General features: G+C 46.3%; 1 protein-coding gene across 1 annotated transcript; it reads left to right on the top strand.

Moving 5' to 3' along the window:
* The first annotated feature begins 12,686 nt into the window (after positions 1-12,686).
* Positions 12,687-16,487, top strand: LOC119292325 (DNA (cytosine-5)-methyltransferase DRM2-like). The gene is made up of 8 exons (XM_037571173.1): positions 12,687-12,780; positions 13,630-13,746; positions 13,848-13,954; positions 14,032-14,078; positions 14,180-14,338; positions 14,795-14,894; positions 14,979-15,070; positions 15,164-16,487. Exons 2-8 carry the CDS (start codon positions 13,724-13,726, stop codon positions 16,340-16,342), a joined length of 1,707 nt encoding a protein of 568 aa, XP_037427070.1. The 5' UTR covers positions 12,687-12,780; positions 13,630-13,723; the 3' UTR covers positions 16,343-16,487.
* Positions 16,488-19,607: the final 3,120 nt, after the last annotated feature.

Below are 19,607 nucleotides of genomic sequence, written 5' to 3' on the forward strand. Positions count from 1 at the left end.
ATAAAGAAAAAAGTACAAATCACGTAAAGACCGACATGACAAAACTGAAAAGATAGTAGAACATCTCTGAGCTTGACACCAACGCTCGTCAACTGCTTCTGGCACCACCACAGCAGCCACCGAAGAAAAGAATGACGAATCATCACCTCACCCGAGCTCGACGCGGCCCCATCGCTGATATGCAGCTTTGCGGACCTCCAAAGTGGCTCACCAAAAGTGAAGCCCTTGCCGTTGAACGAATCAGACCGGGGCAACACCCCGGACACGCCATCGAACTCCAGATCTGGCACCCCACCACGACTAAGACGCCGAATGAGGAAACCATACCTGCCATCCACAAACCACGAGCCCAGCAGATATTCCGTCTTCCAGATGTCATCGATGCAGACCACAATCTGCATCCGCTCCTGGACTACCTCCCAAGCTCCGTGGCGACGCTGGAGCAAACGTCGTCGCAACGGCGGAGTCCGAGGACACAGGTCCACCACGAGGATGCCGCCGCCGCCACACCATCCTTGCTTGAACAGACTGGTTTCCAAATCCATCCCCAACCATAGGACTGATGGCCTCGTCAGGGAAGGATCCGAAGATTCATTATTCAGCGCCGCCATCGTCATCACCGAAGCAAAGACGATGAACAACCTAAAAACCTAAACTACAAGGGAGAAAAATCGATCCATACGCGTGGATCCGGCGGGCCCCCTCACCACCGACGACCGAGGTCGCCCTCAACCTGCGCACTAGGCGCACGATCTCCACTTGTGCACAATTGCGCAACGGCTGTACCCCAAACCTGCATATATGCAGAGCAATACGATGAGCAGCACTGCGGTGCATTCTATTCCCTTGTCCCTCGATCTCAATTATGAGAACCAAATTTTGCTTATCCACGAATTAGTTAGATGAGCCAAACAAATTTTAAGTTTGTTAGAGCCCGGAACGGGTTTATAGATAACTGATTCTCTATAAACCAACTACCCAAACAACCCCTTAGATGCGGACTGGGCCGGCTACCCTCCAGCTACACGCCGCTCTACCTCCGGCTAAACTGTCTTCCTCGGTGACGCTTTCATCTCCTGGTCGTCGAAGCGCCAAGCCACGGTGTCTCGGTTGAGTGTAGAGGCAGAGTATCGTCGCGAACGTTGTTGCAGAATGTTGCTGGCTCCGGCAGCTTTTGGGCGAGCTTCGCGTCGACATTCCAAGGCTACCGTCGTGTATTGCGACAACATTTCGAGCGTCTACATGGCGGCCAACCCCGTTCACCACCGGCGAACCAAGCACATAGAGCTCGGCATCCATTTCGTCCGGGAGGAGGTCACGCTCGGCGAGCTTCGCGTCCTCCACGTTCCGAAAAGATCAGTGCGCGTTTTCGCGGTGGAGGACTGGATGTTTCTGAAGATCCAACCTTACATCCAGCGATCGCTGGCCAGCGAGCTAACCAAAAACTTTCCTTCAAGTATTTTGGTCCGTTTCAGGTGGTGCAACGGGTTGGCCAGGTCGCCTACAAGCTTCAACTTCCCGCCTCGTGCAACATTCATCCAGTTTTCCATGTATCTCAACTGCGTCGAGCACTTCCTCCATCAGAACGGGCGCTGGAGGAGTTACCAGTTGAGGCAGCGTCCAGTCCCGAACCGGTGGAAATCCTGGGCACTCGTCTCCACCGTCGGGGCAAGATCCAAGTTCCACAAGTGCTCATCCGCTGGACTGATCAACCAGCATCTTTGGGGACCTGGGAGGACCGCGGCGAGCTGCAACACCGTTATCCAGAAGCTCCAGCTTGGGGACAAGTGTTGGGGAACGTAGCAGAAATTCAAAATTTTCCTACGCAACACCAAGATCTATCTATGGAGAGACCAGCAACGAGTAGAAGGAGAGTGCATCTACATACCCTTGTAGATCGCTAAGCGGAAGCGTTCAAGTGAACGGGGTTGATGGAGTCGTACTCGTCGTGATTCAGATCACCGATGATCCTAGTGCCGAACGGACAGCACCTCCGCGTTCAACACACGTACAGCCCGGTGACGTCTCCCACGCCTTGATCCAGCAAGGAGAGAGGGAGAGGTTGAGGAAGACTCCGTCCAGCAGCAGCACAACGGCGTGGTGGTGGTGGAGGAGCGTGGCAATCCCGCAGGGCTTCGCCAAGCACCATGGGAGAGGAGGAGGAGGAGGGAGGCAGGGCTGCACCAAGAGAGATAAAATCGCGTGTTATGGGCAGCCCCATGCCTCAATATATATAGGGGGAGGGGAGGGCTGCGCCCCCTTTAGGGTTTCCCACCCCAAGGGGCGGCGGCCAGCCTCCAGATGGGAAAGGGGCGGCGGCCAAGGGAGGATTCCCTCCCCCCCAAGGCACCTAGGAGGTGCCTTCCCCTCCTAGGACTCTTCCTTAGGGTTCCCCTTTGACCCTAGGCGCATGGGCCATGAGGGAAGTGGCGCCCCAGCCCACTTTGGGTTGGATCCGTTCCCACTTCAGCCCATGTGGCCCCCCGGGGCAGGTGGCCCCACCCAGTGGGCCCCCGGGACCCTTCCGGTGGTCCCGGTACAATACCGATGACCCCGAAACTTGTCCCGATGGCCGAAACAGGACTTCCTATATATAAATCTTTACCTCCGGACCATTCCGGAACTCCTCGTGACGTCCGGGATCTCATCCGGGACTCCGAACAACATTCGGTAACCACATACAAGCTTCCTTTATAACCCTAGCGTCATCGAACCTTAAGTGTGTAGACCCTACGGGTTCGGGAGACATGTAGACATGACCGAGACGTTCTCCGGTCAATAACCAACAGCGGGATCTGGATACCCATGATGGCTCCCACATGTTCCACGATGATCTCATCGGATGAACCACGATGTCAAGGACTTAATCAATCCCGTATTCAATTCCCTTTGTCTATCGGTATGTTACTTGCCCGAGACTCGATCGTCGGTATCCAATACCTTGTTCAATCTCGTTACCGGCAAGTCACTTTACTCGTTCCGTAACACATCATCCCGTGATCAACTCCTTGGTCACATTGCGCATATGATGATGTCCTACCGAGTGGGCCCAGAGATACCTCTCCGTTTACACGGAGTGACAAATCCCAGTCTCGATTCGTGCCAACCCAACAGACACTTTCGGAGATACCTGTAATGCACCTTTATAGCCACCCGGTTACGTTGTGACGTTTGGTACACCCAAAGCATTCCTACGGTATCCGGGAGTTGCACAATCTCATGGTCTAAGGAAAAGATACTTGACATTGGCAAAGCTCTAGCAAATGAACTACACGATCTTTTGTGCTAGTCTTAGGTTTGGGTCTTGTCCATCACATCATTCTCCTAATGATGTGATCCCGTTATCAACGACATCCAATGTCCATAGCCAGGAAACCATGACTATCTGTTGATCACAACGAGCTAGTCAACTAGAGGCTCACTAGGGACATATTGTGGTCTATGTATTCACACGTGTATTACGATTTCCGGATAATACAGTTATAGCATGAATAAAAGACAATTATCATGAACAAGGAAATATAATAATAATACTTTTATTATTGCCTCTAGGGCATATTTCCAACAGTCTCCCACTTGCACTAGAGTCAATAATCTAGTTCACATCGCCATGTGATTAACACTCACAGGTCACATCGCCATGTGACTAATACCCAAGATTTTACTAGAGTCAGTAGTCTAGTTCACATCACTATGTGATTAACACTCAATGAGTTTTATGTTTGATCATGTTGCTTGTGAGAGAGGTTTTAGTCAACGGGTCTGAACCTTTCAGATCCGTGTGTGCTTTACAAATCTCTATGTCATCTCCTAGATGCAGCTACCACGCTCTATTTGGAGCTATTCCAAACAACTGTTCTACTTGGAGCTATTCTAAATTATTGCTCCATTATATGTATCCGGTCTCTCTACTCAGAGCTATCCGGATAGGTGTCAAGCTTGCATCGTCGTAACCTTTACAACGAACTCTTTTACCACCTCCATAATCGAGAAAATTCCTTAGTCCACTAGTTACTAAGGATAACTTTGACCGCTGTCCTGTGAGCCATTCTTGGATCACTCTTGTACCCCTTGACTGACTCATGGCAAGGCACACTTCAGGTGCGGTACACAGCATATCATACTGAAGAGCCTACGTCTTAAGCATAGGGGACGACCTTCGTCCTTTCTCTCTATTCTGCCGTGGTCGAGCTTTAAGTCTTAACTTCGTACCTTACAACTCAGGCAAGAACTCCTTCTTTGACTGGTCCATCTTGAACACCTTCAAGATCATGTCAAGGTATGTGCTCATTTGAAAGTATTATTAAGCATTTTGATCTATCCTTATAGATCTTGATGCTCAATGTTCAAGTAGCTTAATCCAGGCTTTCCATTGAAAAACACCTTTCAAATAACCCTATATGCTTTCTAGAAATTCTACATCATTTCTGATCAACAATATGTCAACAACATATACTCATCAGAAATTCTATAGTGCTCCCACTCACTTCTTTGGAAATACAAGTTTCTCATAAACTTTGTACAAACCCAAAATCTTTGATCATCATCAAAGCATACATTCCAACTCCGAGATGCTCACTCCAGTCCTTAGAAGGATTGCTGGAGCTAGCATACCTTTTAGCATCCTTAGGATCGACAAAACCTTTCTGATTGTATCACATACAACCTTTCCTTACGAAACTGGTAAGGAAACTCGTTTTGACATCCATCTGCCAGATTTCATAAATGCAGCTAATGCTAACATGATTCCGACAGACTCTTAGCATCGCTACGAGTGAGAAAGTCTCATCGTAGTCAACTCCTTGAACTTGTCGAAAAACATCTTAACGACAAGTCGAGCTTTCTCAATGGTGACACTTACCATCATTGTCTGTCTTCCTTTCAAAATCCATATGTACCTAACAGCCTTACGACCATCAAGTAGTTCTTCCAAAGTCATGGATCCTTTCTCGGATTTTATGGCCTCGAGCCATTTATCGGAATCCGGGCCCACCATCGCTTCTCCATAGCTCGTAGGTTCATTGTTGTCTAGCAACATGACTTCCAAGACAGGATTACGTACCACTCTGAAGTAGTACGTATCCTTGTCACCCTACGAGGTTTGGGAGTGACTTGATCTGAAGTTTCATGATCAATATCATAAGCTTCCACTTCAATTGGTGTAGGTGCCACAGGAACAACTTCCTGTGCTCTGCCACACACTAGTTGAAGAGACGGTTCAATAACCTCATCAAGTTTCCACCATCCTCCCACTCAATTCTTTCGAGAGAAACCTTTCCTCGAGAAAGGACCCGATTCTAGAAACAATTCATATTGCTTTCGGATCTGAATTAGGAGGTATACCCAACTGTTTTGGGTGTCCTATGAAGATGTATTTTATCCGCTTTGGGTTCGAGCTTAATCCTGAACTTTTTCACATAAGCGTCGCAGCCCCAAACCTTTAAGAAACGACAACTTAGGTTTCTCTAAACCATAATTCATACGGTGTCATCTCATCGGAATTACGTAGTGCCCTATTTAAAGTGAATGTGGTTGTCTCTAATGCCTAACCCATGAACAATAGTGGTAATTCGATAAGAGACATCATGGTACGCACCATATCCAATAGGGTGCAACTATGATGTTTGGACACACCATCACACTATGGTGTTCCAGGCGGTATTAATTGCGAAACAATTTCCACAATGTCTTAATTGTGTGCCAAAACTCGTAACTCGGATATTCATCTCTATGATCATATCATAGACATTTTATCCTCTTGTCACAATGATCTTCTACTTCACTCTGAAATTACTTGAACCATTCAATAATTCAGACTTGTGTTTCATCAAGTAAATATTCTCAACATCTACTCGAATCATCTGTGAAGTAAGATCATAATGATATTCACTGCATGCCTCAGCACTCATTGGACTGCACACATCAAAATGTGTTGCTTCCAACAAGTTGCTATCTTGTTCCATTTTACTGAAACCGAGGCTTTTCAGTCATCTTGCCTATGTGGTATGATTTGCATATCTCAAGTGATCCAAAGTCAAGTGAGTCCAAACGATCCATTTGCATGGAGTTTCTTCATGCATATACACCAATAGACATGGTTCGCATGTCTCAAACTTTTCAAAAAATGAGTGAGTCCAAAGATCCATCAACATGGAGCTTCTTCATGCGTTTTATACCATTATGACTTACATGGCAGTGCCACAAGTAAGTGTTACTATCATTACTATCTTATATCTTTTGGCATGAAAATGTGTATCCCTACGATCAAAATTCAATAAACCATTCCTTTAGGTGCAAGAGCACTTATTCAGGTTTAATACTAATCTTGATGGTAGAGGGAGCGTGCGATGTTAGATCACATCAGACTTGGAAACACTTCCAACACGTATCGTCAGCTCACCTTTAGCTAGTCTCCGTTTATTTCGTAGCTTTTTATTTCGAGTTACTAACACTTAGCAACTGAACCGGTATCTTAATACCCTGGTGCTACTAGGAGTACTAGTAAAGTACACATTAACATAATGTATATCCAATATACTTCTATCGACCTTGCCAGCCTTCTCATCTACCAAGTATCTAGGGTAATGCTGCTCCAGTAGTTGTTCCCCTTATTACAGAAGCACTTAGTCTCGGGTTTGGGTTCAACCTTGGGTTTCTTCACTAGTGCAGCAGCCAATTTGCCGTTTCATGAAGTATCCCTTCTTGCCCTTGCCCTTCTTGAAACTAGTGGTTTCACCAACCATCAACAATTGATGCTCCTTCTTGATTTCTACTTTCGCGGTGTCAAACATCGCGAATACCTCAAGGATCATCATATCTATCCCTGATATGTTATAGTTCATCACGAAGCTCTAGCAGCTTGGCGGCAATGACTTTGGAGAAACATCACTATCTCATTTGGAAGATCAACTCCCACTTGATTCAAGTGATTGTTGCACTCAGACAATCTGAGCACAAGCTCAACGATTGAGCTTTTCTCCCTTAGTTTGTAGGCTAAGAAAATTGCCGGAGGTCTTATACCTCTTGACGTGGGCACGAGCCTGAAATCCCAATTTCAGATCTCGAAACATCTCATATGTTCCGCGACGTTTCGAAAAAGTCTTTGGTGCCTCAACTCTAAACCGTTTAACTGAACTATCACGTAGTTATCAAAACGTGTATGTTCGATGTTCACAACATCCACAAACGACGTTTGGGGTTCAGCACACTGAGCGGTGCATTAAGGACATAAGCTTTCTACTGATCGCATAATCGCTACTATCAACTTTCAACTATAATTTTCTCTAGGAACATATCTAAACAGCAGAACTATAGCGTGAGCTACGACATAATTTGCAAAAGGTCTTTTCACTATGTTCAGGATAATTAAGTTCATCTCATGAACTCCCACTCAGATAGACATCCCTCTGGTCATCTAAGTGATCACATGATCCGAGTCAACTAGGCCGTGTCCGATCATCACGTGAGACGGACTAGTTAACGTCGGTGAACATCTTCATGTTGATCGTATCTGCTATACGACTCATGCTCGACCTTTCGGTCTCCGTGTTCCGAGGCCATGTCTGTACATGCTAGGCTCGTCAAGTTAACCCTAAGTGTTTTTGCTGTGTAAAACTGTCTTACACCCGTTGTATGTGAACGTAAGAATCCATCACACCCGATCATCACGTGGTGCTTAGAAGCGACGAACTGTAGCAACGGTGCACAGTTAGGGGAGAACACTTCTTGAAATTTTGTAAGGGATCATCTTATTTACTACCGTCGTCCTAAGTAAACAAGATGCATAAACATAATAAACATCACATGCAATTATATAGTTGTGACATGATATGGCCAATATCATATAGCTCCATTGATCTCCATCTTCGGGGCTCCATGATCATCTTGTCACCGGCATGACACCATGATCTCCATCATCATGATCTCCATCATCGTGTCTTCATGAAGTTGTCACGCCAACGACTAGTTCTACTTCTATGGCTAACGCGTTTAGCAATAAAGTAAAGTAAGTTACATGGCGTTCTTCAATGACACGCAGGTCATACAAAAAATAAAGACAACTCCTATGGCTCCTGCCGGTTGTCATACTCATCGACATGCAAGTCGTGAATCCTATTACAAGAACATGATCAATCTCATACATCACATATCATTCATCACATTCTTTTTGGCCATATCACATCACATAGCATACCCTGCAAAAACAAGTTAGACGTCCTCTAATTGTTGTTGCATGTTTTACGTGGCTGCTATGGGTTTCTAGCAAGAACGTTTCTTACCTACGCAAGACCACAACGTGATATGCCAATTGCTATTTACCCTTCATAAGGATCCTTTTCATCGAATCCGTTCCGACTAAAGTGGGAGAGATTGGCACCCGCTAGCCACCTTATGCACCAAGTGCATGTCAATCGGTGGAACCTGTCTCACGTAAGAGTACGTGTAAGGTCGGTCCGGGCCGCTTCATCCCACAATACCGTCGAAACAAGATTGGACTAGTAACGGTAAGCATATTGAACAACATCAATGCCCACAACTATTTTGTGTTCTACTCGTGCAAAGAATCTACGCAATAGACCTAGCTCATGATGCCACTGTTGGGGAACGTAGCAGAAATTCAAAATTTTCCTACGCAACACCAAGATCTATCTATGGAGAGACCAGCAACGAGTAGAAGGAGAGTGCATCTACATACCCTTGTAGATCGCTAAGCGGAAGCGTTCAAGTGAACGGGGTTGATGGAGTCGTACTCGTCGTGATTCAGATCACCGATGATCCTAGTGCCGAACGGACAGCACCTCCGCGTTCAACACACGTACAGCCCGGTGACGTCTCCCACGCCTTGATCCAGCAAGGAGAGAGGGAGAGGTTGAGGAAGACTCCGTCCAGCAGCAGCACAACGGCGTGGTGGTGGTGAAGGAGCGTGGCAATCACGCAGGGCTTCGCCAAGCACCATGGGAGAGGAGGAGGAGGAGGGAGGCAGGGCTGCACCAAGAGAGATCAAATCGCGTGTTATGGGCAGCCCCATGCCTCAATATATATAGGGGGAGGGGAGGGCTGCGCCCCCTTTAGGGTTTCCCACCCCAAGGGGCGGCGGCCAGCCTCCAGATGGGAAAGGGGCAGCGGCCAAGGGAGGATTCCCTCCCCCCCAAGGCACCTAGGAGGTGCCTTCCCCTCCTAGGACTCTTCCTTAGGGTTCCCCTTTGACCCTAGGCGCATGGGCCATGAGGGAAGTGGCGCCCCAGCCCACTTTGGGCTGGATCCCTTACCACTTCAGCCCATGTGGCCCCCCGGGGCAGGTGGCCCCACCCGGTGGGCCCCCGGGACCCTTCCGGTGGTCCCGGTACAATACCGATGACCCCGAAACTTGTCCCGATGGCCGAAACAGGACTTCCTATATATAAATCTTTACCTCCGGACCATTCCGGAACTCCTCGTGACGTCCGGGATCTCATCCGGGACTCCGAACAACATTCGGTAACCACATACAAGCTTCCTTTATAACCCTAGCGTCATCGAACCTTAAGTGTGTAGACCCTACGGGTTCGGGAGACATGTAGACATGACCGAGACGTTCTCCGGTCAATAACCAACAGCGGGATCTGGATACCCATGATGGCTCCCACATGTTCCACGATGATCTCATCGGATGAACCACGATGTCAAGGACTTAATCAATCCCGTATTCAATTCCCTTTGTCTATCGGTATGTTACTTGCCCGAGACTCGATCGTCGGTATCCAATACCTTGTTCAATCTCGTTACCGGCAAGTCACTTTACTCGTTCCGTAACACATCATCCCGTGATCAACTCCTTGGTCACATTGCGCATATGATGATGTCCTACCGAGTGGGCCCAGAGATACCTCTCCGTTTACACGGAGTGACAAATCCCAGTCTCGATTCGTGCCAACCCAACAGACACTTTCGGAGATACCTGTAATGCACCTTTATAGCCACCCGGTTACGTTGTGACGTTTGGTACATCCAAAGCATTCCTACGGTATCCGGGAGTTGCACAATCTCATGGTCTAAGGAAAAGATACTTGACATTGGCAAAGCTCTAGCAAATGAACTACACGATCTTTTGTGCTAGTCTTAGGTTTGGGTCTTGTCCATCACATCATTCTCCTAATGATGTGATCCCGTTATCAACGACATCCAATGTCCATAGCCAGGAAACCATGACTATCTGTTGATCACAACGAGCTAGTCAACTAGAGGCTCACTAGGGACATATTGTGGTCTATGTATTCACACGTGTATTACGATTTCCGGATAATACAGTTATAGCATGAATAAAAGACAATTATCATGAACAAGGAAATATAATAATAATACTTTTATTATTGCCTCTAGGGCATATTTCCAACAACAAGCTGGTTCTCAAGAAGGGGGGAATGTTACAGCGCAGCCTACTGTCACTACTGCACCAGCCCACACCAGCGATCAAGCCCAAGAGAAGAATGAACGAGCCCAGCAAGCGCTATGGAGGCCCAGAATGGACGACCTAGCTACTTAAGCTAACGAGGCACCAGGGAGAGGCAGGCAGAGAGAAGACACTGGCGGCGACGGCTCTCCACTCCCGATCCCCTTTCTCCTTGTATCTCATGAACCCTAGACCGAATCCTCCAATTCCTCTGTAATTCGATTGTGATTGTGCCAAGCTATTAAGTGGGATCGTAACACTCTTTATCTTGTTGTTGTTCTCTTAGTAGCTAGCTCCCCTGAACCTGAAACATTTTCTAGAAAATGTTGTACTAGTCCCTTTGCACTAGTGTAAAAAAACATCTTATATTGTGGGACGGAGGAAAGCTTCAACTCCATTACTCGACAATCGAAAAGGATTTAAGAGGAGGTGTCATTCCAATTTTATGCTGTTCGATCTTGATTCTGCGTTTTGAGAAGAAGAAGAAGAAGAAGAAGAAGAAGAAGAAGAAGAAGAAGAAGAAGATCGATGAGCTTGTGACTTGTGAGGAACTGCATGCAGCGATCGCATGCACGGATCGGATTCCCTGGGTGCGGTGCATGCACGGTTGATTCTCCTGTGTCGGTGTCACTGACAAGTGAGGCCCACAGTCAGATACCTTTGGCCCGGAGAAAATAAAAACACCGTGCCGTCGTCGTTACATGCATGCATGCATGCATGAGGCGCCGGTTCGTAGCAGCAATAGCATTATGCGGCACCGTCCTCCGTTGGCTACGATGATCGACACGACAATGATCGACGAGCTCAGGGGGCATTCGGTGGTGATCGACGACGACCCTGGCCGCGTGTGTACTGGGCAGGGCCATGGCATTGATGTTACACAAGTAAAACCTTCTCCAGAGCACAAGTGACTCAATCGCATTGATGTCAGCCAGAGCGATGCGATTGGACAAGCGGGGCGGCGCACCACTACAATGCTGATGCGACAACCGAGAACCCTACTCCACTCCAGGCGGTGCGCCTCATTGAAAGCCGGCTGCCCGTCCGTTCGTCTGGCCGCTTGAAGCACCACTCTGGGAAAAAGCCGTCCACACCACACCTCACATCGCCTCTCTCCCTATTCATCACCGACCCGCTCCTCTCCGTCTCCGCTCACCACCATCGACGCTGCCAAAAGTCATGGTTATCTGCGCCGACGAGTGGCTCCAGATCCGGATCGTGATGTCGCCGCCGTCGCTCTCTGGGGTCATCGTTCTCGTGATGAGCCCCTTTGGTGATTCAAAATAACAGATAGCACAAAAGGTTCCCAGCCTCTTTCCCCCAAGGAGCGACCCTGAGTTATCGAACCCAGGAGAGGAAGTGCACTTGTGACAAGGGTTCCTACCAAACTTTTGCGAGAGAGTTTAATTTCAGTTTCAGACCGGATCGTAATCAAAGTTGCTACTGCAAACACTTATAAATGCGAATTTGTTCTTATCCCGCCGCGGCTGCCCTATTTCTTCTTAACTTACCATATAAAATTATGTTTTTTTGGTAAAGTGCTTATCAAATATTTATTTTTACACAATCACATTAATATAGGCAAAAAAAATCACAGCACGAACAATTATTTAATACTCCTGAACTAAAAACCATGTCAACTATTTTCGAAAGGAGGTAATATTATTTATAAACGGAAAAAATGTCAAAATCAATGACAATAAAACAGTACATTAACTGAATCTTAATTAGCGTAACAAGACCGGTCAAAGATATTCTATAGGGATAAGAACAAATTCGCATACAAATAATTTCAAACGTCTTTTTTTTCCAGTATCCTTCATTTTTAGTTCTTTCACCCGTGCAATAGAGCCGTTAAACAGCTATGCCCAACCCTTGCACCAACCCTAACCTAGCGGCGTTATTATCGTCATCAATATATTCACACACACCTTTTTCGATTCACATCTCTCTTTCTCTTCTCCTTCATTATTGAGATGTGCGGTGCGCACAAAACTGTGCGGCCAGTTTTGTGTGCGGCCGCACACCCCGGGGAAACAGAGGAAGCACCCCACGAGGGCCCACATGTCGGAGGCACATTCCCGCCCCGCGTGTGCCCGTTCCTTCCTCCTCCTTTTCAGCTACAATACAAAACACACGCCGCGGCACATTCGGCGCAGCCCCCTCCTCCTCCTCCTCCCAGCCAGCGAGGGCCGGACCAGCCCGCCGCCGCCGCCGCCGTCACCTCGCGATCTGCTCCTCCTCGGCCCCCGCTACTCCTCGAGCTGTCCCCACTCCTCCTCTGCAGTCTGTCTCGCGGCGTGGAGATAGACGGACGGAGGGGGCCTCTGCTTCCGGCACCAACAATGGCGGTGGGATACCTCTCCTTCCCCCCCTTCTGTTCGATTTCATTCACAGCCTCTCCGATTCAAAGTTTTTGGGAGAAATCGTTCCTAGTACAGACTCCTGCTGTGTGGGGATTGGACTCTGTCCCGCAGAAAATTCGCGAAAGGCTCCCCTTTTTCTCCTGCCGCTCAATCGGGGAGAACCTCCGTTCCGATGCTGTTGTTGTCGTCGTCGACGTAGCTGGGTCTCTCGCTGCGTGCGCGATTTGGTTCCCTTATCCACCTATATGGTAAAATGAAGAAAACTCCTGCTTGTCCGGCGCTTCAGCTCATGCATCTGCACGGTTCATTTGGACTGCAAACATCATTGTTTATCCATTTGGTAAAAGCATCATGAAATGGTACTGCGGTAGTGCTTGTTTAGTTAATCTTACTCTAGGCATGATAATTGGCAATCCTTGTCAATCTGCTTAGCTTTATAGATTTACCTACTTGATCACTTAACTCCATCATGATTTGTAAATACTATGCATGTCATGTCATACTGCCCAGCGAACTACAAATCAGACTGTTTCCAATTGCACTGATGTATATTTTCTGGGCATTAGCTTAATTTCGTCTTATGACAGTGGTTGAGGGGAGTTTGTTCAATAAAAAATGGTTTTTCCTTCTTCCCTTTTGATGCATTCGAAACTCTGGACTCAAATGTAGTTGTACTGATTTCATGGCGGAGATTTCAATTGTGATATCTTGTGGCTGTTGTGGACTTGTGGCATAATAAAATTATTATTCTTTTGCATCAATTTATTCACTATAGTTGCTTTTATGGCGGTTTGCTTTCAATATTGATCAAGTTGTGCTTAACTCATGTCACAGGACTGGACCAGTGCTAGTGATGACAGTGATAAGTTTGAGTGGGACAGTGATGGTGAGGCTGAGCCCTCATCGGCTCCGGCTATGAGGAACTTCAATGCTCCTGGCCCATCCACACTCGTAAGTCAGACATAAATTTTATATTTCAGCGCAAGAGCTATCCATGATTTGTTATAATTATGGTAATGGTGTGATATTTGTTCATGTAACTGCCTAAAAAGTTCCAATGGGTGGATCAACGGGGAAGCGCCGCCTACTTCTTTGATCGAGGGATATGTGGCAATGGGCTTCCCAAAAGAGATGGTCGTGAGGAGTATCAAGGAGACTGGTAATATAGAAGTAATCAGTTCCATTTTATCTATCCTGTTTGTGTTTGTACCTTTTTTTAACGCCTTCTGATTTCAGGACATAGTGATGCAGATGCGCTGCTCGAGCTACTCCTCACATACAAGGTATCTGACTATTTATCCATGCGCTTTATTACTGAATTTATTCTGTAGTGCTCATGATTCATGGCAAGGATCGTTTATTCCGATTGAGATGTGAAATTCAGGCACTAGGTGACGATGATGATGCAGTGGGCAATCACTCTACTTCTGGCTGCAACCCCCCTATTGTTGAAGATGATGATGATGATCTTGATTTTGAGAACTGGGATGGCGATGATGATACTGGTGGTAGAGAGTCAAGCTCTGATGATTCTGGTTATGAGGTAAATGATTTCTTACCTCCAGTTCAGTAGCAAAAAATTCTTACTGTTTTGAGCTTTCATCAGTGTAGTATTGCATTGTGAAGATTGAGCACTTGATTTTTCTACATAGAATTTTCACCATGTTAAAGTTTTTTTTCCCTATAAGACAGTGATATAAGGAGTGAGTTGAATAATGTTAGACAATACCTCCCGCAGAGTAATCAAACAAACTGGAAAACAGTAGAAACTGAGTGTATTATTGTCCTGCTTCTTTGTGAATTTCATGAATCAGAAAATCAGTAACAAGTCTTACGATTTGTAGCAAATTATTTGAAAATGATCATAATGCTGGAAAAGAACATCACTTACCACATTAATTAGTTGCATCAAACTGCCCTCCAAGACCAACCTCAGGAAAGCAACATCTACCTGTTAGAGCTGACATCTAATCTCGGCTTTTGTCGTACCTCTGTGCAGGAGTTTCTACGAGAGATGTCAGACAAGGACGAGAAGATCAACTCATTGCGAGACATGGGCTTTTCTGAAGATGAAGCAAACATGGCCATTACGATATGTGGTATGCCTCTGTTTGACCGTCATTCTTTCTTCATGGAAAAGGCACCACCTTATGCTATATACTTCTGTTTGAAATTTTTCCTAGGTGTGGATGCTGATCTCTCTGTATTGGTCGACTCGATTAGTGCATCACAGGTTACAGAAGTTTGTCACTCTAGAAACTTATCTGACCATCAGGTATCTTGTGGTTTGATGCACATTCAAACAGGAAAATGGTGGTTTCCCTCTTTTAATTTGATGAAGGACACTGGAATCTGTGTACATTGGCAGGTTACAGCTAGATGCTTCGATTCCTTTGGAGGGAGAAAGAGGGCAAGATTGATTGAAGAGAGCAAGAAAAAGAGGAAGCGATATGGAGGTGGAGCACAAGGCAAACGACCTTCCTCGGATGGCAGCGATGAGGAATCAATGCCTCTCCCAAAACCAATGGTTGGGTTTAACCTTCCTGGTTATAGGGGACCATCAATGACCCGAGTGCTTCCTGAACTAGCTACCGGACCACCTTATTTCTACTATGAAAATGTGGCCAGAGCTCCAAAAGGTGTATGGGCAAAAATTACAAGATTTCTGTTTGACATCCAGCCTGAGTTTGTGGATTCTCTTCATCTGTGTGCAGCTGCCAGGAAAAGGGGATATATCCACAATTTGCCAACCGAGAACAGGTCACCGCTTCTCCCTCTGCCTCCAAAGACAATTTTTGAGGCATTCCCTCATTACAAGAAGTGGTGGCCATCCTGGGACCAGAGAACGCACCTCAATTGCTTGCAAACATGTATGGCCCCTGCAACGGTGACAGAACGGATCCAGCAGAAACTTTCAAGCTCAGGCAATCCACCACCTCAAAGTGTACAGAAATATGTCAGGCATGAGTGCTCAAAATGGAACCTTGTCTGGGTTGGCAAAGACAAAGCTGCTCCATTGGAACCTCATGAGATGGAGTATCTTCTTGGTTTCCCAAAGGACCACACAAGAGGAGTCGGCAAGACACAGAGATACAAGTCTCTCGGCAACTCATTCCAAGTCGATACTGTCGCTTACCACTTGTCAGTGCTGAGGGGCATGTTTCCCAATGGTGTGAGGGTGCTGTCCTTATTCACCGGTATTGGAGGAGGAGAGGTTGCCTTGCACAAGCTTGGGATCCACATGAGGGTAGTAGTTTCCGTTGAGATAGGCGAAGCTAATAGGCAGATTTTGAGGAGTTGGTGGGATCAGACCCAGACGGGCACATTGATTGAGATAGCTGATGTGAAATCCCTCAAGGATGATGAAATTGCAACATATGTTAGACGATTTGGCGGCTTCGACTTGGTGATTGGGGGCAGCCCATGTAACAATCTTGCCGGAAGCAACCGACACCATCGTGATGGCTTGGAGGGCGAGCACTCATCTTTGTTCTACGACTACTTTAGGATCTTGAATTCCGTCAAGTCGGCTATGGCGAACATGTAGCCTAATCGCTGTAGTACCTATGCTATCGTTTAATGCTTATATCTAGGAACTGTGACTTATTTGTGTTTAAACATTGAGTTGATGTGGAGGATGTTTATTTTGGAGAAAGATCACATTAACATTTAACCATATGGTTTATTGTTGCTAACTAATTTATGGCCTGTTCATCTTTATATGGAAAAGCACCATTGCAGCCCCCTTCAAATCTTCCAGAGCCTACTTTCGTACAGGCAGGGAGTAATTGCACATGACTGCACTTTCTACCTTGATCTGCTTGACAACTTGTAATTTGCACAAACATTCCCCTGCATAGTTTGTCCTTGGTCTGAAAAAGCAAATCCTGATGTTGTATTTTGAATCAGGTTGTTGTCTGGATCATATGGACAATATGCACAGTCACGTTTTCCATCAAGTAAGTTTTCACTACATTTTGTTTCTGATGCTTTTCAGAATCCCTAAACCATTCAGATGTAGAGCAAAGCTACCTTTTCTTGTTTTCTACAGTTGATGACTTCAAATTATTCAAGGAGTGTGCGGCGTAGAAGGATGTAAGGTTTCTGCACTTGTATCCTAGAAACTTCGGTGTTGGTAAATTCTGTTTTGGATGGATTTTGATGGGGAATTTTTGTTTTTAACAAGAGTACAGTAAATTAGATCATCCTTAGTTTGATACACTAAAACTTGCTGTGGTTACTTTCTTGGGGCTCTGAAAATAATTCCTCTGAAACTGAATCATTCAGTCATACCGTCAGTTTAGTAAATAATTGCTCTGGAAACTGGGATCTCTCTCATCTTGGTTACCCTTACCTACTGCATTGCAAAACCTGAAGCTCAAGCTAAAATCTGAAACTCTCTGCCCATTTGCTCTAGCTGACAGCAAGAATAATGCGCAGCAAGCACTATGCCCGATTGTGTCGCGAATGCCTAATCAAGTTCCATCTGGATATAATTTCATTGTGTTTGACTTGTGAAATCGATGCAGATGTGAGCATCGAAGTTTTGTCTGGCTGCAGAGAGATGCCTGGAGTTACATTACAGTACAGGCAATCTCAGGTATGACGAAAACGGGTTTCTTTTGCTTCTGCCGTCACATTGCTGATATGGCTCTATCTTGATCTTCTTGACAACTTATAATCTAGACAGACGTTTCGAAAAAATAATCTAGACAGACATTCCCGTGCATAATTTTTCCTTGGTCTGAACTGAAAGAAGCAATCCTAATGTTGTATATTTCAAATCAGGTTGTTGTTTGGATCGTAGGGACAATATGTATAGTCACGCTGCCATTGTCCGTTTTCCATCGCACAAGTTTTCACTACGTTTTGTTTTTGTTCCATTTCAGAATCCCTAGAGCATGTAGATTGTAGAGCAAAGATAGATGATGGACATCTTCACTAAAACGGCTTCGCTTCTGTGTGACTTCAGTTGAGTAAATTACTGGATCATTCATACCCTAGAATCTGTTGTGGTTACTTTCCTGGTGTTGTTAGGCCTTTGATGGAGGGTATAGTTTAGATATTGGAGTGTCAAGAGGGTGTTACTTGTAAGAGTGTGCTGCTGTAAAATATCTGTATAGAGAAAGGAAAGGGTGAGCTTCCAGAGAAATCTCCTGTCCATTCCTCTCACGAGTTACTGTAGCTCAGGCAATCCTCCAGTGAAATCAACATGGCATCAGAGCAGGTTGGCGTTCCGGCGGCGGTGTAGTCCCTCGCCGGCGAGGCGGCTGGGCCTGGCGGGGTCAGGAGAGAGAGGAGGCTGCTCGTGCGCGTGTGGCGGCGAGGCGGCAGTTCTGAGCGCGGGCTGCTGGAGAGGGGAGCGGCTGCGAGCGCGCGGCTGCGGCAGACGAAGAGGAGGCGTGGTAGCGCGCGGCTGCACCAGGGGACTCACGCAGTGGAGCTGGAGAAGAAGGCTGCGGGCAGGTTGTGTTCTGCTGCGGGCTAGGTGCCGCTGGACTGCTGTTTCTGCTGTCTGAAGGAGTGTGTTCTGCTGTTGCTGCTGAGAAGTGCTCTGCTGTTCTGCTGCTACTGCTACTGCTATGCTGCTGGAACTGCTTTCTGAAGGAGCGATTTCTTGCTGGATTGAGTAGGTGTTGTGTTACTTGTCTGTTTGCCTGTGCGGAGAAGAGAAGATACGCGTGTAGTATTGCAGGGTGGAGTATTTGTGTGGTCCTTGCAGCAAGGGGGAGCTCATCAGGTGATTCAGAGTGATGGGTGAAAAATCAAGTGCCTCTACTATGTTGTGTGTTGATGAACTTGCAGCACTGCTACAAGATAAAAATTATAAGATTCTGGATAAAATGATGGGCAAGCAGGGGAAGAGGTCAAGGTCAATGAACACAGAAGAGAAATTTTGTTTCTGGTGTGGACAGTCAGGACATGTGAGGGCATCTTGTCCTGAACTGATCCGAGAAGGTTGTGGAGATGGACATAACAGGTATAACAGAGGACATGGTCATGGTTTCGGTATGTGTGATGGTGTTGCAAAATCTTGGCAGAGAAATGGGGATTGACTGTGTCCAAATGCAAACTGTGGAAATGTAAATTTTGCTTTCCGCAGAATCTGTAATCTTTGTGGAGTTACACGACCAGCTGGTGATAGTGGAACCACACAGCTTGTGAGTGTGAGGATGACTGCAGGAGATATGGTGAAGTGGCAGTGGTTTAAAAAGATGAGTTCAAGTGAAAACTCTTCAAAAGAAGCACCTGTTTCTGCTGTTTCTGCTGGTCCCTGGACTAATACTTCTAAAGCGGTAAGTTGCGATCGACCATGGTTAATTGATTCTGGTGCATCAAGACATATGGTGGGATCCTATGAGGACTTCTTAAAATATGCACCTAATGTGATGGGGCAGGATGTGAAGTTGGCAGATGGCTCTACCCAAGCTATTATGGGATCAGGGACTGTCATATGTGGACCTAATATGTCTCTGTCCTCTGTTTTACATGTTCCCTCATTCCCAATTAATCTATTATCTATCAGTTGTATTACAAAGGAACTTAATTGTGCTGTAGTTTTCTTCCCAACTTGGTGTTTGTTTCTGCAACTTGGGACTTGGAAAATCCTTGGGACAGGAATTATGCGAGATGGTCTATACTACTTGGATGATGATATGACACCTATGGCTGCTGCTGTGCTGTCTCGGTCACCATTGGAAGAATTTCTTCTTCATCATCGCAGGCTGGGACACATGTCCTTTAACACCCTGGGTCAGTTGTATCCTAACCTCTATAATAATATTTGCAAAGAAATCCTAGTATGTGATGCC

The sequence above is a fragment of the Triticum dicoccoides genome, chromosome 4B (genome assembly GCF_002162155.2).
Source record: "Triticum dicoccoides isolate Atlit2015 ecotype Zavitan chromosome 4B, WEW_v2.0, whole genome shotgun sequence".
Lineage (NCBI taxonomy): Eukaryota > Viridiplantae > Streptophyta > Magnoliopsida > Poales > Poaceae > Triticum > Triticum dicoccoides.